Below are 24,393 nucleotides of genomic sequence, written 5' to 3' on the forward strand. Positions count from 1 at the left end.
GGTATTACAGATTTTATAGTTATAATCTTACAGAGTTCTCATTTTTAAACCTGACCTTTCCAAGAATTATAGAATATTGTTGAAAAACACATATTTCTAAAAGTTCTGACATTTTGTAGGTGCTGACTTTTTAGACCTTTTTCTCACCCTTTGAAAATTGGCCTGTGTTCTTGTCAGTTTAAGCTTCTTAAGGTAATTTTGACAAAGCGTATTTCAGGCTGTTAATATATAATGTTGACCATAATGGTAATAATCATTAAGAGAGTGATCTAAGATTTCTTACCGAAATAATGGTAGCTTCAAAACTTTGTAAGTAGAGTCTTGAAAACTAACAAGAACTTTTTAAAGTTTATCTGTACATTTGGAAAACATCCAGTGATTTTTTTTTTTTTTTATTGTAAACATAGGCATTGGAAATTTTTGTTTCTTAAAATTAAGTTTAATATTACATTAAAATCTTATTTTGAACAGTTAATATATTCTTAATTTGAGATGTGGATTAAGTCATCTAAATCCTGATGTATAGACTGGATCGTATCCACACGGTTGGTACTCTTTAGAATAGAGAATGGGTAAGAGACATTATCAGTCAGTTTATAAAAGTTATTACAAATCTTAGTGTGCACGTATAGTACCATTTTACTTTCTACTTGGTTATTTTCCCTCTTCAGCTTTCAGCCCTCAGCTGCATGGTTTAATTTTGGCATCCCTGCTTTGAAAACTCAACTTTTCTAACTTTTCTTTAAAAGATGAGGGAATCATTGATTTTAACTTTGTAGTTATAAAGTTTTTCAAATTGAACTTTTTCTTTCTAGTTAGCCTAATTATTCTTTTATGCAGTTATCCAATAATTCTTGAATTTTGAGGACCGAGTGGTTTCCTTTGCCTTTAGAAGAGTGGTTTTCAGCTTTTTGCCCTCTGTCTCCACGTTCACAGAAGTCCTATGTCCCTATCAGTGGGATCTCTTATTACAGACCTACTTGATCAGTCAGGGGATGAGGGAAGGAGGGAGGGTTTAATACTGGTAAATGTCACAGTCTTGTTTCCCGTCCCACTGAGGGGCCATACTTCTAAGGGTTACATTTGACTTCCTTGACTTATCACTTTGTTAACTAAAACAATCTTTACCTCTACTAACCTTTCATATTTTGAATGTGTGAGGGAAACACAACTTCTGTAGACATTTAAAAATTATGTTAGAATGGGTCACAGGAAGTCTTCTGGTTTATCATACTGTTTTAAAATAGGAATTCACAAAGGATTTTTAGAAAGATTGTCTACTTCAGAAGAAGAAATTACATTATGTTTTCTCTTTAATACTTTGCAAGGTTTCTATTGCTGAGAATCTTTCTAACGTAGATGTCAACTTTTAAAAAATCTTGAGTGGCACTTGGGCTGATTAATGCCTAAAGGGAGCACTAACTGTCTTGAGGCATTAGAAGACGAGTTTTGTTTTGTTTTTAAAGGGAGAGTAAAGGCAGAAAGACATGCATTGATGAAGGGGGTGACATATAATTTATAAGTGTCTTAGGCTCCACCCAGTGCCATAAAGTCTGTTGCTACAGAAATTTTAGTTACTTCTTACAGTATTCATTAGCCAGGCCTTCAAACATCTCTTGAAGCTTTCCAAAAGGCTTCCTTCCTCATGCTTTATTTGCAGATATTAAACTAATACAACGCTTTCTGCAAAGAGTTGGCACTTCACTTTGTATAGGAGGATTCCCTGGTGATGCTGTACTCCTATTTATGTATTTGCTCCATTTAAAAAATTAACTATAGCAGTATACTTCTCTCTCATTTACCATAGCGTATCATCTAATGTGACCACTTATTTTCTGAATTATAATTTGTATTTTCTTTGCCATTAAGTCCCGGAATACTATCTCAGTCAATTCTGGGAAATAATTATAAGCAAAAGGATGAAGTGTTACTGGGTGGAAAAATTAGAATGAACAGAGTAGTTTGGTTATAGCAATACTAACTTACATATTTTTGTATGTGCTTTGTATTTGAAATACTTACTTGTAATGTATTTGAAAATAGCCGTGGGTATTTCTGATATTAGTGAAAAAGAGTTGAAGCTAAACACTCATTGGGGAAAGTAATGGATTTTGAGGAGTGGGTTTTTGATGCATAGCCATAATTTGCTGTTTTGTTACTTTTCAAATCCTTACTCTATAAAGAAGTATCAACTGGATAAAATTGAGGTACTATTAGTAGTATCCTGGAAGGTTACAGAAAATCTTAGAATTAATGAGACTGGATCAAAAAGATATTTTCTCCTGATTGCTATATATATGTAGTGATCACACACACACACAGAGTAATAGTGTTGAATGTTATTATGAAAATGAAATTCAAGCTCCTTGCTTTGTGATCCCTATAGATAATTAGTAGTGCTTGAGAACTCTGTTTTGGCAAGGTTGAAGTTAATGTCATTTGTATGTGTTTACCATTTTTGTCAATTGATTCCTTAGTATACTCACTTTTTTCTGATGTTTAGAAGTGATATGTATCATGTGCTGCTTTTTAAAATAATACTATTATTGTTTGTAGGACCCAGGACCACCCCCACCTTCTCCATTACTAGGTTTGAAGCCATTACAGTTACTAGAAGTGAAAGCAAGAGGAAGATTTGGTTGTGTGTGGAAAGCCCAGTTACTCAATGAATATGTGGCTGTGAAAATATTTCCAATACAGGTATGTTCATTGCAGTTTTCTGATATGCATATATTTGTTAAAAGATGCAGCTGGTTAGGTCATTGTAAATCAGAAACAGTCTGAAAACACAAGCCATATGTTTCAGGGTGGTTTTGTGCTACTGGGGAAAATGGTTAGCCCTTTTATGTCTGTCTTCTCATCTGAGAAATTAATCATACAACAGTCATGTTTGTTTGGAGCGGTGGAATTTCAGTATATGCACATATTTTTGCCAATAAAAGTTGTACAGAAATGCAGAGATGATTCTAATTAAAAATTAAAAATTCATTGTTTGAGTGGTTAATTTTTAATGTCCCATTGACATTACCAGAAAAAGCAAACAGAATAATGAAAAAGTAGTGTGCTTTGTTTTAGAATTGCTGTTTGGAGATATATCAATATTACTAGACTGATTGGATTTTGTTCTACTTTTGAGTATTGATGTAATTGTTTCATTTTGTTCAGTGAATTTTCTTTCTTTCTTTTTTTTTTTTTTTGTTCAGTGAATTTTCAGAGGCAGTCAGCTGACTCCAAATAATTGGTTTACTTTTGACTTGTTTTTGTTTTAGAGGCCAACCTCATAAAACCCTGGTCTCACACACCTCTGAGTTACCCTTTAGTTTTGCTCCATTCGTGGTGTAGATCTGTGATGATTCCTTTGTTCCTGTTGTCTGTTTCTCTACACCTGTGGCTAATACCATGCATGGTATTGGGATCCTGGCTGGTTGTTTTGATGCAGGTTTCATCACTCCCTTGCACCTTTGTTGTAGACCTTCCTTATACCAAAATAATTCAGTTTCTTTGTCTAATATACCTAGACTTCTGCCGTCTTACCTCCTTGAAAGCCTGTTTCTCAGAGTCTGTGAAGAAGTTTATTACTTTTTTTTTTTTGGTAGCAAGGCAGATACTGTTAAATGTAGTTTAGTTCTCAGAGGAGAAGTCTATTGGGCCAATGAGTGTTCTTATTTCATGTGAGGACGCATTTGGATTAACATAAATGTAACAACAACAATGACCATAGCCAACATTTTATTGAATGGTTCTATTGTGTCAGATAGAGGTACTTTACATATGTAAGTACACACTGATACGTATCCATGTATTACCCATACGTATAATACAACACACACTTCACGTATAACACAACAACCCTGTGAGGCAGACACCACAGTCCCTGTTTTACTAATGAGGAAACTGAATGATTATGTAATGTGCCAGAGATTCTTAGATAGTTTGGATCCAGAGGGTTCGTACCCATTATGCCTCCGTCTTTCATTATTCTCCCATTGTGAAAAGAAACTAATCCTTTGTAAGTAGACACAACACATAAGAGGCATGGATCACTTTGCAGGCACAAGTGAGTCTGTGGTGTTTCAAATTATTGTATTGCATATTTATACCCCATTGCTTTCTTATCAACTCTGCAGGGTATTCTAAACATTTTGTTAAGAATGTCTGACATACTGTTAGTCTTCGAAAAAAATTTATTTTCTATTTAGATGAAGTCATTCTCCCTGAATTTCATGTCTCAGAGAGATTATTCTTAATAGTAACATAGGTAACGTCACACCATGATGAAATTACACTGTAGTTATTAACTTGTGTAGGGAACATGTTGCCATTTTTAAGATTCAGAAGTGCAGCATTTCCGATAACTCCTACATTTACAAATTAGAAACATAAAAATGTATGTTTGAGGGAATGGCGGAGGGCAGGCATTTAGTATGGAGCTGTTACTTGTTGTCAGAGTTTTCTTTTATTAAAAAATAGGACAAAAGAAAACCAAAGAATCTTTTAATACTTAGTCTTTAAAAAAAATTGTCTTAGAACTTACTGGAGTAATCTCTTAGATGTGGTTTATTTGCCTGTGTTCTTTGTATTCTTATTTTTCTTTCTTTTTAACTCTAGGATAAACAGTCATGGCAGAATGAATATGAAGTCTATAGTTTGCCTGGAATGAAGCATGAGAACATACTGCAGTTCATTGGTGCAGAGAAACGAGGCACCAGTGTTGATGTGGATCTTTGGCTAATCACAGCATTTCATGAAAAGGTAGAAATATCAGTACTCCCCATTTTAACTCAGTAAGGTCAGGGTTGGCTTACTTTCCTAATGTTGGCTACAAAACCCTCACTTACTTTTCTGGGAACAGGGTGTATCTTTATAAATAAAAACCTGTTTTAAAAGTAATTTATATTAATAGAAAAACAAAGATGACAACTTTTTCGCCTAACCCTCTACTTATATAATACTAGTCTTTTGTCCCTGATTTCTTGTGCTGCAGTTACTTCTCTTACAAATAATTATTTTAGTATCAGTTCACTTCAGTTCAGTTGCTCAGTCGTGTCCGACTCTTTGCGACCCCATGAATCGCAGCACACCAGCCCTCCCTGTCCATTACCAGTTCCCGGAGTTCACCCAAGCTCATGTGCATCGAGTCGGTGATGCCATCCAGCCATCTCATCCTCTGTCGTCCCCTTCTCCTCTTGCCCCAAATCCCTCCCAGCATCAGGGTTATAGCCAATGCTTAATAATTTTCATTCGCCATTTACCATCCACATTTATTACACAGGCCATTTTTCAACTTGAATTTTGTTTCTTAAAATTCTTTAATCAGTGTCGCTTAGTGACAGAAGTAATGTCAGGAAATTTATCTGATCTTTGATTTGTCACTAATTTGTAGGGTAGTTACCACCAAAACACATTTGCTATTTTTCCTCAATTTTTCTACTTTCAGAGTTAGTATGAAAGTATACATTAATGAAGTAGGAAATTGGGTTATTTTTGCCAATCAGTTTCATCATTGTCAGAAAAAAGTGGCTCTTTTATTTCTCTGATTCTTGACCAAAAGGTTGTCAGTGATCTCCAGAGGAAGATCCTTTAGGTTAGTTGTTTATATGTTTTAATTTTTTGTTCTCCTAGTCCTATGATATAACATCTCAATAGTATATTTTAACTTCTAAAATATTTTCTAGAATTTTAGATTTCCAATAATCTTTTTTTTTTTTAAATTTCATCTTCTAAATGAGAAATTAACTGACTATGCTTATAGCAAACCTTGAAAGATTAGTGATATTCCTTTCAAATGTTTATTAATGTGAAACTTAAAACCGTTCAGAAAGAAATGGACTTTGGATATTATTCACTGAAAGGAAAGATATGTTGGCTTCCATAACCTCTTAAAAGTAAAAAGGAAAGTCTCCATATACACATGGCTTTTATCAAGAACATAAGTTGTTTTTTTTTCCCCCTTTCTTTAGGGTTCACTATCAGACTTTCTTAAGGCTAATGTGGTCTCTTGGAATGAATTGTGTCATATTGCAGAAACCATGGCTAGAGGATTGGCATATTTACATGAGGATATACCTGGCCTAAAAGATGGCCACAAACCCGCCATATCTCACAGGTAGAGCTGAATTTATATTATTTTCCCCAATATTCAGTATTTGTTTATTATTTAAACTTTCAAACCATTGGGCAAAAGTTTTCCCCTAGTTATTTAGTCATGCTGTTGGAGGCATTTGATTTTTATTTGTTTTTCAAATTAGCTTTGAGATTGGCCAGGAAGTATTTCGGATGATATATATATTAACATCATTATCAAAGGTTAATGATTGACTTATGTTTCAATTTGTCTTATTTCCTAAAACATAGTTAAGAATGAAAGTGTATTTATCTCAAAGGAGAAATTTATTTTGCCTCAAAACATGATTTACTTCAAAGATGATTATAAATATGTATAAGAGGATGTAATTAAGGAGAGATTTTCAAATATATTTTTGTTGTGTTTTGAATGACCAAGTGATCATTACCGAAGTGCAAGTGATGGGAGGCATGATTTGAATAATTGGGTTGCCTAAATTTCCTTTTTCAGTGAAGAAATAGTACTTGGACCCAATAACGGTCAGATCCTTAAAGGGAAAACATTAGTTCCCTTTAGACATGGGATTCAGTTTGCCACTATAATTTAACTTCCTTGAACCTGGGATCAGTTTATCATCTTTTCAGTTTAAAGATGGTTGTTTTAAATTAACTGATTCTTGGAACTAATACTTAATCGAGTGCTGGTGGTGTTTTAGGTTGCAGGGAAGCATTACTTTTATTTCAATTCCAATTTTGAAAACCTTAAATGACTTCCACCTCTGAAGTTGCTCCCCTTCATCTTCCTGCATACTGTCTAACTGCCTCTTCCTGAATTTTTGCTTGCCTCACATAGTCCTATGGGAAATAATCCTTGTGAACCCCAAAGGTTACTTTAAATAGGGTACCTAAAAATCGATTGAGTCTAAAACTGGATATTGTATCATTTGTGGGTCTCTCTGCACACATAAATTTAACCATTGCTTACGACATAGATGTGTTTGCCTCGGGTATAGTTACCTCTGGCATGAACTAGTTGAGGCTGGAGTGTAGAGGAGGAGATCTGATTGCCTTAAAATGGTTACTCTTTTCGGAAAACCAGGATCCAGCTGGAGCATGTATGTTATGGTGAAAATTTTTTATCTGGTAAACATTCCTACGGATGCTTTTTGTACAGCCAGGTTGATGACTATAATAAGAACCATTAAAATCAGGGACTATTTTAAAATGTAGGCCTCTGCCAATAGGCAAAAAGACTCCAATCCTGCTATTATTTGAAAATTTTTTCATTTTGGTTTTTAAACTGAAGTTTCAGTGAGAGTTTCTAACTTTAAACTGAAATATGCTTATCATCTTAAAAAACATTTTTTTGATTGGTAGATTGGAGTGACATAGATAACATGAAAGCTGGGCAGTATCTTTGGAATGGCAGCTCTTTATAAAAGGCTTTATGGGGAGAATTCCTTCCTATTGTCCCTGTGGTGGATAGGACTTGGTCACTGTACCCTTGTGCTTCAAGCTATATGGAGACTTTACTTAAGCTTTTTTCCCTCTCCCTTTTTCTGTATTTCATACTTTGAATTAACTTTTTTTATAGCATACATAGTCTCTTTTCCTAGTCAGAGTCAAAAAATTTAAAAGATACTGTTTAAACTGAATTTGAATACTTTGTCTATCTTTCTATTTGCAAGGGACATCAAAAGTAAAAATGTGCTGTTGAAAAACAATCTGACAGCCTGCATTGCTGACTTTGGGTTGGCGTTAAAGTTTGAGGCTGGCAAGTCTGCAGGTGATACTCATGGACAGGTAAGGATGATAACTATAAACTCTCAAGGAAAAATAATCCTGTCCCATATTTTCTTAGATGGCTGATCTGGAATCAGTTGGTCTAAAATTATTGTGGTGGTTATTAAATTGGCATCTAATACAAGAATAACTGTCTTGAGTAAGTTTTAAAGTTGCTAAGGAAGATATTTTCATATGGTAGTTTAGATCAAGGAGTTCATCTAAAACAATTCAGATGTTATAGGACTCTATTTTTAAAACTAATCAAAGGAGAATCTAACACATTTTAATAGGCCTCATTCTTTTAGGGAGTTCTTAATATTATTAACTTACTAGCTTTAATTTAGGGTTTCCCTAGTGGCTCAAATGGTAAAGAATCTGTCTGCATTGCAGGAAACCTGGGTTTCATCCCTGGGTTGGAAAGATCCTTGGAGAAGGAAATAGCAACCCACTCTAGTATTCTTGCTTGGGAAACCCATGGACAGAGGGGCCTGATGGGCTACAGTTAATCGAAGTTTACACAGAGATCTCAGCAATGGAAGCCTGTAAGGAAGGCTAGAGAGGAAAAGAACATCCATATTTTATTCTCAGAAACTGAGGCTAGGAAAGGTGTTTTCAAAACAGTTTGACCAAAAGGTGTTATTTCCTTACAAAGCCAAATGATTTTGTATAATCATTGCTTCATCTTTCAAATTATGCAAATTATTTGATCACCTGATTCTCAGATTTCTTTTTTCCCAGTGTATGCTGTTGGCCTCCAAGAACACAGCACAACAAATTTTGGCAGTATTGACTAATGATTCAAGAATTTAGTCAATAGTCATAGTTCTAGAAAGTTGACAGCATGTGTATTTTGGAAGGAAGGCATTTTTGTGGAGTATTGCTGAGATGGGAGATTGTGCAGGAAGTCTAGGACCAAACTTCTGAGCTGATTATTTTAAGACTTAACTTTTCCAAAGAATTCAATCCTTTGGTACCTTATAAACTTAATATACCATCCCTCCCTTAAAAAAAAAAAGGATTCATTCATATCTTTTAATGCCCTCATGATTGGGTTATATGACGTGGGTAAAAATAATAATACATAACAATAATACATAATTACATGTATGCATAATAATAAATAATACATCACTGATTCCTTGACTTTAGATTTCACGGACCAGAAAATTTTAAATGCATGTTATTGACTATTTTATATTTTGTAAAGAACACTGGGAAAAAATGATTTTTATCTTTTGTCATCATCAATTGATAAAAGAGAGGACATTTTACACTAAAAAAAGATGATGTCATTATTTCATAAAAATAGAAGTACTTTGGATGACATACATTTGTCTTTAGGAGAAAAGACTTTTGGGAAAAGCTTGCTTGTAGCACATTAAAAGTTACTTAAAGTGGCAAAAAAGGGAAAGTTACTCTTTAAAGTGTTCTCCTTATTATTAATAAATGAATTAGAAACTTGAACTTTAGGGTCTTAGTGAGCAAAACATTTTTTTTTATAATACCTTTGTTAAATGTGTATTTACAGGTAATTGCCCGATTTCTAGTGTAGCTCACAGTAACTTAATAATGTATCTTTTGGAAATACTAGTATCTGGGCCACTCCCTAGACCTACTAAAACTCAAGTGGATTGTGATCTACCCAGGTATCACACAGAAATTTTTAAAATAAATGAATTTTGTCAAGCACCAACCAGAGTCATCTGTACTAGCTTGGTAATCATAGTTACATTAATAAGAAATAGCAAACTGCTAGGGACAGATATCAATAAGGAATATAAGAATTCATGAAGAAACAAATAGATTTTGTGCAAATAGAACTTTAGAAAGTTTATCTATCCTTTATGTGGCTAATTTGCTTTATGTTTTGTATTGTTATACTCAAAAAGAGTATTTTTTTTTTAAGGATACATTTCAAGCAGTGTACAGTCAAAAAGCATACAGATTTTTTCTCTGTTCCATCCTTTATCCACAAATAACCATTGTTCAGTTTGTGATTACTTCCAGAAGGGGGAAAAAGTCTAAGCCTAAACCAGCATAGTATGTGTTGATGTATCTATTAAGTGTATACCGAAGGGATCTTAGTATATGCACTGCTTTGTTCTTTGCTGTTTTCATCCTACAGTATTTTTAGAACTCTTTCCATGTCAGTCCTTATAGATCTACCTCATGTTTTTCTAAGAGCTGCATAGTACTTTTATTTGTTTAAGCACACCCTACTCATGGTTGCCTCCACCGTTTCCATTACTGTTGTATTACTTGAAATGGAATAAAATTCTGGTGGTCAAAATTTAGTTATCTTTCCTGATAGTATACCACAGTTGGTTTTGATTCTCTTTACAAATGATAAAATGTCAGTTCACAAAATTAGTAATTGCTATTTGCTTTTAACATCTTTTTCAGGTGGGTACCCGAAGGTATATGGCTCCAGAGGTGTTAGAGGGTGCTATCAACTTCCAAAGGGATGCATTTTTGAGGATAGATATGTACGCCATGGGATTAGTCCTGTGGGAACTGGCTTCTCGCTGTACTGCTGCAGATGGTAAGGGAACAAATATTTTTTAAAAAGATATTATGTATGTGTATGTGTGTACCTACTACACATGTATGAAAAGGGCTGAGTACTCTCTAAGGTAATATTATAAAGTACAGCTGTTTTTTAAGTAGACTCCCAGAAGTGGTAGCGTAAAGAAAATTCAGGAGGCAGGGGACAGGAGGGCAGGAAAGGAAAGGTGCTGAAATGTCCTGATTCATTATGGTTGCCAGATGCTTTGCTGGGCACTTCACATACCTTTAGCTTATTTCCTGAAACAACTTTGGAGGTAATTATTAGCTTAGTTTTCTATGTGAGGAATTTGACACTCAAATTTTAAGTAGAAATTAAGTAGCTTGTCTATTTTAGCTTCAAGTTGATGAGTGATAGGGCCTAGATTTGAAACTCTGATCCAGATTCAGGGAGAGGGCTGCTACCTTGGTCAGGTCATATGGGTCCTAAGACACCTAAGGGTTAAAGTCAGCTCTTGGGTGAGAGTTGCATGTAGATTTGGCCTCTCAGACATTGTCCTGGGAAGGTATATGATGGAAACATATACCTCAGCAACAGATTGAATTAGCATTCTATCCTCCATGGCTGAGCACATTATACTGCAGGTTAGATTCTGCCTCTTCAAAGCTTTGAAAGTCTGATCTACTGTAGACATTATTATAAACATAAGTTACATTCTCTAGCACATCACCTTGGTTCCAAGAGATTCCTAGTCCTTGTTTTTTAAATCCTTTTCAAAAATAGGTATTCACATTGATTGATTATAAACCTGCATGTTATATTCCTGGTGTGAAGGAATTATAGTGTTGTGGGTACTGTCTTTAGTGCTCCTTAGAAGGTCTCTCTTTTCTCCAATTATGTTACACTTTTTGGGATATCAGAATATAAGATAAACTTTCTGACTGCTAACCCCCAAACCAATGTTAGTTTGATGTTTTGTTTTTTTCTAATTTTAATTTTCTAAAGGTGTAACTATCTTAACCTATGTTCTAAGAGTATTTTTTGAGTACTGTAATAGTTTTTCAGTGTATGACAGACTACCTCTGGTATATGAAATTTGACTTGGGAAAAGGTGCTTTTAAAGGGAATTTAGTGGACAGTGGTCAGGAATGGACAGCCATTCATTCTTCCAAAATTGGTGTGGGAGTGGACCCAGAACCTGAGTAAACTGCTCAGTGTGTTTTGGGTCAAAGTGGAAGATGAACGCATTTATTATGTGCATTTATGGAGGCAGAAAGAAGCAGGTGAGATGGCAGATGTTACGGGAAAATACATTGCTTAAAATTTGACTAATAACTCTGAAGCAAATCAATTGGATATAGTATTATGAGGGATAAACAATGTACAGTTCAGTTGATAAAAATGTATCTTGGACAGTTAATTCTAGAGTAAGGTTAAGTATGAATTGTCCATGTAGGTATGTGTTTTCTGAGTTTATGTGCTCAGTCATGTCCAACTGTTTGCAACCACATGGACTGTAGCCCATCAGGCTCATCTGTCTATGGGATTTTCCAGGCAAGAATACTGGAGTGGGATTCCCACTTCCTTCTCCAGGATATCTTTCCAACCCAAGGGTCGAACTCATGTCTCCTGTGTCTCCTTCATGGCAGGTGGATTCTTTACCTGCTGAGCCATGGATAAATGTTAATACCTGAGAAGTGTAAGGAAATATTATCAGAGTTTGGAGGAGTGAAGAGTTGCTTTGTTTTGTATGAGGGAAGTTTTTATGGAATAAGAGAGGGATAGATGCTTAGATTTCTTAAATACCTTGCATGTGCTATGGAATACTTAGTTGCAAAGAGGCATTTCTGATCCAAGTCAGAAACTATAGGGGACAGTGTGAACATTGCTATAGTGATTTTAATTTTTTTTGATGGCTAGTCATTGATGGTTTAGTTCAGTGAGTCTCAAATTTCAATGTGCAAACCAAACTCCTGGGAATCTTAAAATTCAGATTTTGACTCAGTAGGTCTAGGGTGGGGCCTAATAATTACATTTCTTATAAGCTGCCTGTCAATGCTGCTCACCTGTGGACCACATTTAGAGTAGTGAGGGGAAGAGACACTTTAGAATGTCAGTACTCTTAAGTGCACAAGCAGAGCCCGACTATTCAGCTACCAGGTATTCGTACAGTTAGACAGGGTTGAATTAGATAGCCTCCTTCATGATCCAGTTAACTTAATTCTATGCAGGAGTATTTGGTATGTTTTGAGAACTTGCACAGGGTTTGTTATCTATATACAGACACATCTGGTCACTGAAGTTGCTCATTAGTGACCAGTTTCCCATCAAGGACAGATGGTTCACAGACTCTAGAGTCATTCTCAGGTGGATTCAGCTTACGTCATAGCTGTATGCCTTTGTGCAAATTATGGAACTTTTTTTGAGCTTATCTGTAAAATAGGGTAATGCCACCTGTACTCTGTGAAGATAAAATGGAATATAAAGTTTCTGGTCAGCATTAAGTGTTTATTGATGATTAGTTATTACTAACTTCTAACTGAATTTCTGTATTTGAGTAGGCCTAAGTAAAAAAAAAATTATGTTGTAGAATAAATCTTGCTTTTCTGTGAAGGCACCATTCTGACTTGTTGGGAACCCTCTTTATACAGTACATTTGTGATTTTTAAACTAAATATTTGGCAGCTTTTGTGAGGGCAGAGATGTGCCTCTGGAGTACATACCTCCTTGTATGATTGTGTAGGGGGCTAGGGCATGTCAGAATAAAGATGGCTGTAATGGACTGAACCGAAAGGAAAGCACTAGTGTTGATAGTCTGATCTGAATTGCAGGAGGAGTGGGTACCTTACAGAGATGTTATATCCTTAATATGCACATATCCACAGTTCCCTGTGTCCTATATACAGAGGTAGGTATTCCTTATGTAGTAGGTAAGAGAGCTCCTTAGAATACTTAGCAGTTACATGCCAAATTACAGACTTTTTGATTTCTTCTAAATTAAAATTTGTGGTTGTTAACTACAGTTGAGTGTTTGTTTCTCTCCTGTCATTATCAGTTCAGTTCAGTCGCTCAGTCGTGTCCAACTCTTTGTGACCCCATGAATCGCAGCACACCAGGCCTCCCTGTCCATCACCAACTCTCGGAGTTCACACAAACTCATGTGCATTGAGTTTGTGATGCATCCAGCCATTTCATCCTCTGTCGTCCCCTTCTCCTCCTGCCCCCAATTCCTCTCAGCATCAGGGTCTTTTCCAGTAAGTCAGCTCTTTGCATGAGGTGGCCAAAGTATTGGAGTTTCAGCCTCAGCATTAGTCCTTCCAATGAACATCCAGGACTGGTCTCCTTTAGGATATACTGGTTGGATCTCCTTGCAGTCCATGGGACTCACAAGTCTTCTCCAACACCACAGTTCAAAAGCATCAGTTCTTCTGCGCTCAGCTTTCTTCACACTCCCAACTCTCACATCCATACATGACCACTGGAAAAACCATAGCCTTGACTAGATGAACCTTTTTTGGCAAAGTAATGTCTCTGCTTTTGAATATCTAGGTTGGTCATAACTTTCCTTCCAAGGAGTAAGCGTCTTTTAATTTCATGGCTGCAATCACCATCTTCAGTGATTTTGGAGCCCCCAAAAATAAAGTCAGCACTGTTTCCACTGTTTCCCCATCTATTTCCCATGAAGTGATGGGACCAGATGCCATGATCTTCATTTTCTGAATGTTGAGCTTTAAGCCAACTTTTCACTCTGCTCTTTCACTTTCATCAAGAGGCTTTTTAGTTCCTCTTCACTTTCTGCCATAAGGGTGGTGTCATCTGCATATCTGAGGTTATTGAGATTTCTCCTGGCAGTCTTGATTCCAGCTTGTGCTTCTTCCAGCCCAGCGTTTCTCATGATGTACTCTGCATATAAGTTAAATAAGCAGGGTGACAATATGCAGCCTTGACTTACTCCTTTTCCTATTTGAAACCAGTCTGTTTGTTCCATGTCCAGTTCTGTTGCTTCCTGACCTGCATATAGGTTTCTCAAGAGGCAGGTCAGGTGGTCTGGTATTCCCCTCTCTTTCAGAATTTTCCAGTTTATTGTGATCCACACAAAGGCTTTGGCATAGTCAGTAAAGCAGAAATAGATGTTTTTCTGGAACTCTCTTGGTTTTTTGATGATCCAGCGGATGTTGGCAATTTGATCTCTGGTTCTTCTACCTTTTCTGAAACCAGCTTGAACATCTGGAAGTTCACGGTTCACATATTGCTGAAGCCTGGCTTAGAGAATTTTGAGCATTACTTTACTAGCATGTGAGATGAGTGCAATTGTGCAGTACATTCTTTGGCATTGCCTTTCTTTGGGATTGGAATGAAAACTGACCTTTTCCAGTCCTGTCATTATAGCATATGACAGTTAGGAAAAGGTGGTGAAAGTATGCTTTAGAAAACTTGTTCCAGTTAGGAAAGCAAGATGATTTGAATTAAAATGACTTTTCCCCCTTTTGTACATTTCAGGACCTGTAGATGAATACATGCTGCCATTTGAGGAAGAAATTGGCCAGCATCCCTCTCTTGAAGACATGCAGGAAGTTGTTGTGCATAAAAAAAAGAGGCCTGTTTTAAGAGATTATTGGCAGAAACATGCTGTAAGTTATAGTTAGCTTTTCACTTTAATTTCCAATTAAAAAAAATGCTCATCAGAGGAATGATTTATATTTTTGCACCTTTTCTTTCTGGATTTCCTGAGGCAGAGATCTTGGTACAAGGTATTCTATTCTAGAGTCCTAGAAACAGTGCAGTTAAGGCCACATCTGTACACTCGTGAGGGAGACGGTAAAGTCAGAGCTGTGGGGGACACTTGGCTTTGTGCTCCTGTGTCACAGTGTCTCCTATCTGGAAGGTTTCCAAGGGAAACAAGTGGCTGACTGTGAGCCTGTGGAGAGTTGTATAACCTTGCTGACCACCACCGTCGCATATGATGTCGTTTTAAAAAGTGAAGTACCTAGTATTATTCTATGACAGTTACTGCATTTTGATTGGATGATTTTCAAGTTCATAAGAGACTAGGAATGTGAAGGCTGGAACAATATTGCCCTGGTTATTTTGTTCTAGATATAACTAGAAACATGGATAAGCCAAGTAGAGAATCCTTAAGTGTGGCTTCCTAACCCTTTTCCTACTTATCTGCAAGGTAGAAATGCTGAGAAACTAAGAAAAGAATAAAAATTGGTAAACTTCTCAAAGCCTTAGTTTTGAATTCAGTTCAAAGGTTAGCTTAAATTACCTGCTTTGTGAATAATGATCAGAGATATTTGGAATTAAACAAATCACCTGCTGTGATCATCTCCAGTGCTTAAAAAAAAAAATACTGTTTTCTCTCAGTGCTTCTCTCCATGTGAGATATTCGAAAGTGAATGTTGACAAATATCAAACTTGGCTAATTTTGAGACTTTCTTTAACCCACAAGAATAGCAATTTCTTTATGAGAGTTTTACTCTAGTTCCCAATAGAAAACAAAAATTGCTATGATATTTAAATGTGTTTTTCCTTTTTAGGGAATGGCAATGCTCTGTGAAACGATAGAAGAATGTTGGGATCACGATGCAGAAGCCAGGTTATCAGCTGGATGTGTAGGTGAAAGAATTACTCAGATGCAAAGACTAACAAATATCATTACCACAGAGGACATTGTAACAGTGGTCACGATGGTGACAAATGTTGACTTTCCTCCCAAAGAATCTAGTCTATGATGGTTGCACCATGTGTACACACTGAGAAACAGGACTCTCAACTGGAGCTGCTAATGAAACTGCTTGCAGTTTATTTTCTGTGTGAAATGAGTAGGATGTGTCCTAGACGTCTCAGAAAGAAGACTCTCATTTCAAATGGTGGCTCTGGGAGACTTACGGCATTGCCTGTAGCAGAGACATACATGAAGGACACGCGACTAAGAGAAAAGTTGTAAACTCTATAAAGAAACTTTTGAAAAAATGTACATGAAGAATGTGGCCCTCTCCAAATCAAGGATCTTTTTGGACCTGGCTAATCACGTGTTTGAAAACTGACATCAGATTTCTTAATGTCTGTCTGAAGACACTAATTCCTTAAATGAACTACTGCTATTTTTTTTTTTTTTAAATCAAAAACTTTTCATTTCAGATTTTAAAAGGGTAACTTGTTTTTATTGCATTTGCTGTTGTGTTTCTATAAATGACTATTGTAATGCCAATATGACACAGCTTGTGAATGTTTAGTGTGCTGCTGTTCTGTGTACATAAACAAAGTCATCTAAGTGGGGTACAGTAAAGAGGCTTCCAAGCATTACTTTAACCTCCCTCAACAAGGTATACCTCAGTTCCACGGTTGCTAAATTATAAAATTGAAAACACTAACAAAATTTCAATAATAAATTGACCCATGTTTTGTAACAAGGTATTACAAATTCACTGTGTTATTTAAGAAAAAAGGTAAGCTATGCTTAGTGCCAACAGTAAGTGGCCATTTGTAAAGCAGTGTTTTAGCTTTTCTTGTGCTAGCTTGTGATTTAAGGAAAAAAAAGTGCTGTTTTTTGAAATGAAAAAATGGTGTATTTCCCCCTTTTCTCCCATGTTTTAAAAAAAACTTCATCTTATATCAAGTTCCCAAAATATTGCATACTTAGCTACATATTTTTTTAGGTGTGCTGTGCTTGGGGACTATTTGAAAATTTAAAGCATGATTTAAAATTTTTTAAGTGAGCTGTAACACTGGAAAGCTCTTCATTTTTATTCTTTAAAAATAGATTTTCTTTTTCCTATTTATATATGTAAAATTGTAGTGTATTTCTTTTCACCAAACAGTGTGTGGGACATTCTTGATCACTGTTTTAGAATCACCTCAGGAAGTGTCATTACCCAGAATTCCTCACTCTCTGCTTTGAGACTTGTAACTTTATTACTATATTTCTGCTTGGTGCCATCTTGTCAGAGTAATATTTGATGTCTGTGATATGTCAAGAATTATCCTAGGATAGAGATTTAAACTTTTAAGCACAGATTTCAGATGTTACTGCTTTAAAACAAATCAGGGATAACAAGTTAAACTTATAACTTAAAATATGCAATGACATTTAGAGGTAACCAATGTTGATATAGGTAACATAGCTTAGCATCCTTCCACAAATTGCTTTTACAACTAACTGATATTAATTTAGGATAGTTCATGCCTTATCCTTGATGAGAAAATCGAACTGATAAGTAGGTGCCAAAGTGCTTTTCAAAACACTATTACATTAGAATATAATTGGATTCCTTCTCAAATTTACAGGCCAAAGCAAAACATTAATTAGATTACTGACCAACAAATAGTCAGTATTATACTATGTACTTTTGTCAGGTCATTTAAAAATCCATGTTAATTTTATAAAAGAATTTTTTATGTGTCACTATCAGGAGCTCACTGTGAATGTGTTATCTTCAAATGGCTATTTAACCACACAGTACACTACATTTTACATAAAACATGCGCTTAATCTCTGGGAATAAATTATATTATTTATAAATAATACATAGGTCAACAGACTCTAAGCAGGGAGGGAAAGAAGAGTAACAGCATTGTCGTCTGTGTGCCACACACCATACAGAGAATTGTGTTCTTGGTCACATCATGTACCCAAGGCTTTGTTGTATTTCTAAGAATTCCCATTTCAGTGTTGAGTTTACCTTTATTTCAAAAAGTACCTGGCTTCTCAATTTCTTGGTTTTGCTTCTACCTGGAAACTAATCAAGAAGGGAAAATAATGAGAATATTCATACATGAAAATTGTTCATCTCTTGAAGACTGATTTCTACCTGTTCTGAACATTTAATCCTGTTTTTAAAAGTTTAAAAAAAAAAGTCAAAGGAAAACAAGGAGTATTATGATGAATGTTTGGCTTATGTGAACACTTAAAGAGTTACATTTATAAGACCAGTTATTCACAAAATAAAGTTTTCTCTTCATGTTAGAAAACGTTTTTAGAAATCCTGGGTATTGTACTTAACTCTAGCTAACCAATTTTACAATAAAACCTGTATCCTTTTGAGAACTACATTGGTAGAAAAATAATTTTTATAAGCAGTAAAATAAGAATGTTCCAGTGACTACCTGTCCTGTACCTAGTCTTGTTAAAACTTTCTTTTGCAGGGCATTTTCACGTTTGGTTTACAGTCAGTGTAGAGTGGGCAAATTAATAAAAAGTTTGAGCTTAGGGATACTGAAAAAAAGAAAGATCAAAGAAAAATGATTTGTTTGGGGGTAAACAGACCCCAATAATTTTTTCCTCATGTGTATGGTGCTCCTTATGATTCGTCTTGTATTTTGCCTTTATGACACACATCAGAACTGCTGCTCTAACTTACACTCTTGACCTTGCCCAGATCTCCGTGTAAGGAATGCTTTATGATCAACTGCCATAGGACTGATGGACTAATCCAAACTGATGGACTGTTTGGCTGTATTCGAAGTCTATGCCCTGCACCGCTCTTGTATGTATTTTAGATGCTAGGCAGTTTTCAGCATGTGACGTGTGATTCTTGTTTGAATGTTTATTACAGGTACCTTGTGAATTCCAGAACAGAGACTGTGCCTCACAGTTGTTGGTCCCATGAACTTGCACTGTCCTTCATGGTGATGTTTTGAAAATACAATCAGAAAGAAAAAAGTTTAGAACTTAAAGATGAATCATAAATCATGAAACTCTTCTTCCCCCGTCCTTACTCCTAGGTAGTATAACAGCTACATTTAAGTAAAATGCAGGTAGGAGGGGAAAAAATCCTGGATAGTTTAGGGGAAAAAACTGATTAACTTTAAAAAAGATGCTTTGCCACAGATATTTTCCAGTTTCTCTTTTTTACCTTTTTAAAATATTACTTTTTAGGAACATTTGGTATAATGTGCATAAAATTATTTACTGATTTATGGGCAAAATGATACAAGTAGCATCTTGATTGAACATCATTTACCTCAGATATTCAACCAGCAGTACATTTTTTATGCAGTCTCAACCCATATCCTATTTGTTACCTCTCAAAATATTGGTAAACAATTATTTTAGCTTTACTCTGTATTTCTTGTCAGTGTTTTGGGCACAGGTTGTTGTACTACTGTCAAATTGTACTTGCTATTTTTTCTGCAAGTATTTAACAAAAAGTCAAAAAAAGAAAAAAAAAAAAGTCCCATAAAACCCCACCTTGGGTAAGTGATTGTTAAATATTGTACAAATAAAATGTATGCTATCCCCATTCCATTCCCAAGTTAAATAAAAAAAATAAACATGGTATGATTTGCATATGAAGTTTTTCTTTAGTTATACATTCTTAAAGATGGGAACAGCAGCTTTACAATTGCTAGTGAGCCTTACACCTTGGAATGTGCAAGAATGGGGACAGGTGAAAGGGAGGTTTGGCATTTCTCTCCTTTGCTGTGTAAGCAGATTGTGTTCCTTTGAAAGTACAGATATTGGTCCTGCCAATTTTAAGAGAGACTAAATGGCATTAGTTACCTTGTCTTTTCATACAGACTTTTTCTTAAAAAGTGACTTAGGTAATAGACATCAAAGATATAAATTACACTTCCCAACTACAGTTTACCAATAGAAGGGAAGAATTCTGATATTTTCCACTTAAGGTAATCAGTAAGAGGGATCACCAAGGAAGCAAGCTTTCATTTGCATTTTTAGTGCTGCAAATTCTAAACACTAGAATTTTGGTTTATCACCTGACTTTCCAAGCAAATGGGGGTGAAAGAGCCCCACCTACCCACATTTAATGTCGAAGTTCACATCAATGGATCCTCAATTTTTTAGGGTAAAGGTGAAGGAAGGGGCAACACTTAGGTTACACTGGTTTGAAAGAAACTGCATTTTCTTCTAAAACCAAATGAAAATACAAACCATGAATCTACAGAAAGACTGAAACTGTTTCTAATGTTGTTCTGCAAAACTGATTCTTCAGAAAGTTAATAGTATGTAATCAATATATACAGAATTATGATGTAAGTTTTGGGGCAACAGCACATACTTCTGAGTCATTCACATTTGCACGTCCACAAAACTGGGAACTTTTTTCTTAATGTTTTTGGTTGGACACATGGAGGGATCACAGGAGTGATCAGTAACCTCACTGATGCTGCTAACATGCCTGCTCACCTGGTTTTCAGTCTTTTGATCGTGTGGTTAACAGGCTGCATTCCTTTTCTAGTAAATGAAAATATCTTTAAGCCACATTTGCTTATGTTATTCTTGAAAGGTTTTTACTAGGGCTTTTGAGATTTGGTTTTTATTTTATTGACGACAGTTTAAACAATTTAAAAGATGAAGTTAGTTTTAAAACATTTAAGTATATTTTAGCTTCTCTATATTAAGGAATATGGAAAGGGAAACACAACATTCTTTCTCTGAAAAACTGCTTTTGAAATGTAGGCTTGTACTTCATTTGTGTGACTTTTGCTAACTTACTTTTTATAGTTTGTTATTTAGCTATTTCACTGATGTGATGGATATTTCTGTAGTTTTTACATAGCCAGGTAAGTAGATGAGGGCTTTCAAACCTTTGAGTGGGCATCCTAAGCAGATAAAAATTTGCAGTCTTCAAGCCAGTTCTTTAGGTGCTTTTGTGGTCAGTGCTTTTAAAGCAGAGGGTACTCACCTAAAACAGCTCAGAAAAAATTTTAAGGGACAATTTTGGCTCAAGTGCAAAAAACCCTTACGTCTTAATATTGCTGTGACCATGGTAAGTATTTTGGCAGAATATCCCCTAAAAATCTGTAAACTATTGCACAGAACCAGGATGCAAGCCTTGGCTTTCATGAAACACTGCTGAAAAGTAAATGACAGTGATCTGGAACCTAAGAATGCCTATGTATGCAAGGAATAGTTGCAGGTACTGAAGAGCTATTTTTATGCATAGAAATCTCATACTCCATTCTAAACGCAGTAACTCTTAAAACCAAGAAAATAGTTTCTTAGAGTATACTTAAAAAGACACACTAAGAAACACAAAACTGAGCTCTGATGTCAACGAAATGAGTTGGAATTCCAGGGTCTGTCAATGCTCTGGACAGGGCCACTACTGTGTTAGTTTTCTCACCTGTAAACAAGAGTAACTAATGTCAGGGTCTTTGACAGTTTTAAAAGGATTGCAAACTGTACAAGGATAGGGACTTTGTCTTTTGTAACCCTTCTATGAAAAAAATAGACAAATATTCCTGAATAAATGAAGTCACTAACACTTCATGAATGCTTATTAAATTTCACTTTAAACACATACCAATATGGTCAACTTTTTGATACAAACATTTAGTTAACACTGTCATACATTTTCTATTATTCGTGGGAGTGGCTTTACAGGAATTTGCTAAAGTGCTTGTTAAACAAATGCTAGTTCCTACAACATGCCCAAGAGTCGCATTTAAAAACATCCTACAAAAGATTCTTCCGTAGATGGTATGAGTACCATATTTTAAGAAGACTGGAAGAAAATGTTCAAACTTTTGGGTTTTTTCTTACATGTGAACCATCTTCTAGTCAAACTGATCAGGCTCCTGAACTGAAAGACCTTGGTCTGGGAGAGAATCTTAAATTTTCATGAATACAGAAAGACTGCAGCACCGCCCAATGGACCAAAAGATTACTCATTACATTTCAACTCTTAACCACTGTTTCTTTACTGCTTTGTTTACAGTTTGTAAAAATATCTGGCTGCTGGATTGAAATGAACTCTTCAAATGTACCACATAAATACTTTACAAGGGTTAAATTAAGCATATGTTTCAATCCCTAAGACAGTCATATTTATTTTTTTGAACAGTTACAACGTATCACTGGAATTAAAACTTAAAATCATGTAACTGCTCGTATGATTCAAAGGCAAGGCACAGCCATGATACATGTTTAACAGTCTCCCATAAATACAAAAATACATCTTTATAAATATAAGAAAATGCAATAACATATCTTGTTAAAGGACAACAGCTTTTAGTTCTTCAGAGAAGTCTGCCTGAAACTCCATAACTGAAACCATGGTTATACTCATAACCAGCTTAGGGAGGATGTCGCCCACTGCCTAACATCTGTAGGACAGTTGGGGTATTTCTGCAAAGCATTCATAATTTGTGTATTATCCAAAAGTAGTTTCATCAGCTGATACTCCCTCTGTGCATTTACTGATGTTCTTTCCATGGGCCTTATTAATTCTAATTGTTGTAAGTGTTCAAACGCCTGAAAGATGAAACAAATAGTTTAGGTTGAATAAGGGAAGTAAACAACATTAAGCCAGAGAACAGTTAGGATTTTAGTCAGTTTTAGAACAGAGTACTAGGAAACAAAATGTAATAATAGATGTCAGTAAAGTTCAAAAACAATTCTCATCAACCTCATAAAAACTTCACACATCACATGAGGCAGTGTCAGTATAGAGCTGCCTGTCCCTACATCACTGAATGTAAACGGAACAAACAACTCAACTGCACAATCTGATTTTGTTCCTCACCTCATTCTGTCATATCTTTTCCTAGCACTTAAGTTAACAGAGTTTCTGGTTCTCTATGAAAACCCAAAGTCTGATAAGACCAGTACATTTTAACTAATGGCCCAGGTTACTCAAATTTGCCTTTATGTTTTGTTTTGTTAGACTTTGCTGTATAAAAGTTTAATATAGCTGTAAAAACAGAGGGCAGCAGGGAAGACCTCTAGCAGCACACCTGTTTAGCTGATCCTGTATGTAAATGACTCAGCAGAGTGGTGGAGGTATGGAGGAGAGGACAGGCCCCTCCTTCCTGAAGAAGTCTGACAGAGACCACTACCACCTGTCAGAAAGTCCCTTTCTTCCATCTTCCCCACATTAATAGGGCTCCTTACTGTCCACTTCCTCTTAGCCCTTCATGTACCATGTCTTTTCTAACCATGATTGTTGTTTTAGTTACTTTATTAGGATATGAAGAAAAAAAGAAAACATTAAATTAGGACCAATCAACTATTAAATACTGATACACTGACCTTTCTATTCTTAAGCCTCACTGTGAAAAATACTACTGGAATACATTCTTTATAAACTAGAAAAATTCTTATGAAAAGAAAAATAGTTCAGGCAATTTCTGAAAATGAGAAAATACTAGAGGATCTGGCTATTGGCTGAATAAAATTGAGACTTCAAATATTTCTAGGTAGCAAAATACTTTCTTAATCAAAATGTAGAAATGACCAGTCTCAAGCTACTAGTAAAAATTTAAGTGCTCAGCTAACCCTTTCCACTAATACATTCCCATAAACTATGACTATCATTAGGAAGGGAGGAAAAAACCAACCTCCAGTACGTTAAGTATTTTTCCTATTGTTTTGAAGAAAATGGCAATGCCCTGATCTCATGTTTTTTTGGTTGCCCTAAAAAATAAGCTTCTGACTTCTAATATCCTTTAATATCCTTATAAAGGATACTAAAAAACTTATGGGTGCACTGCTTAAAAAATTCATAAAAGGTGTTTCTTCCCATAAAGTCCTCGAGAGCTGTGCTATTCAATATGTAACCTCAATGGGCTCTTGAGGATCTGAAATGTGGAACTCTATTTTTATAAAGTTTAATTTAAAAACTAACAGAACATTTTAAGTATGTTTGAAACATTTTCAGAATGTAAATTTACTTCTTCAGCTAAATAAGGGTCTAAACAAATAATTTAAAGAATCTAAAGAGCAATTATTTCCAATGACTAATCAGTGAATCAAAATGTGCTTTAAGTGTAAACACACAGAATTTCAAAGACTTAACACAAAAGAAAATAAAAAACTTCATTAATACCTTTCTATATTGACTACAGATCTAAATATTTTGGTACATTAAATAAAGCTTACTGTCTAAGTTAATCTCACCTTTCACCTTCTTTTTGTTGTCGTTGTTGCTACTAGAATATCTAAAATTACATTATGTAGCTCATGTTTCTGGTGGACAATGGTATGCTAGAATAAATTTCCTCAAGTTTTGAAACTCATGCCTTACCCAAGCTCTAACAAAACTGTCTCTATATACCCTCACTAACCAATGAGA

At 35.4% G+C, this 24,393-nt stretch overlaps 2 protein-coding genes across 4 annotated transcripts in view; one reads left to right on the forward strand and one right to left on the reverse strand.

The window, feature by feature from the left end:
* Positions 1-19,635, forward strand: part of ACVR2A (activin A receptor type 2A) — a 95,952-nt gene extending 76,317 nt beyond the window's left edge. For both annotated transcript variants that reach the window (XM_070390043.1, XM_005905611.2), the window contains 7 exons: positions 2,557-2,700; positions 4,609-4,752; positions 5,961-6,106; positions 7,752-7,866; positions 10,252-10,390; positions 14,855-14,985; positions 15,895-19,635. In XM_070390043.1, the coding sequence (XP_070246144.1) occupies positions 2,557-2,700; positions 4,609-4,752; positions 5,961-6,106; positions 7,752-7,866; positions 10,252-10,390; positions 14,855-14,985; positions 15,895-16,089 (1,014 nt within the window). In that variant the 3' untranslated portion in view covers positions 16,090-19,635. The remainder of the gene's footprint in view (positions 1-2,556; positions 2,701-4,608; positions 4,753-5,960; positions 6,107-7,751; positions 7,867-10,251; positions 10,391-14,854; positions 14,986-15,894) is intronic.
* Positions 19,636-21,567: 1,932 nt separating this feature from the next.
* ORC4 (origin recognition complex subunit 4) overlaps positions 21,568-24,393 on the reverse strand; it is a 94,701-nt gene continuing 91,875 nt past the window's right edge. For both annotated transcript variants that reach the window (XM_070390062.1, XM_005905613.3), the window contains one exon: positions 21,568-22,574. In XM_070390062.1, the coding sequence (XP_070246163.1) occupies positions 22,386-22,574 (189 nt within the window). In that variant the 3' untranslated portion in view covers positions 21,568-22,385. The remainder of the gene's footprint in view (positions 22,575-24,393) is intronic.

The sequence above is a fragment of the Bos mutus genome, chromosome 2 (assembly GCF_027580195.1).
Source record: "Bos mutus isolate GX-2022 chromosome 2, NWIPB_WYAK_1.1, whole genome shotgun sequence".
Taxonomy (NCBI): Eukaryota; Metazoa; Chordata; class Mammalia; order Artiodactyla; family Bovidae; genus Bos; species Bos mutus.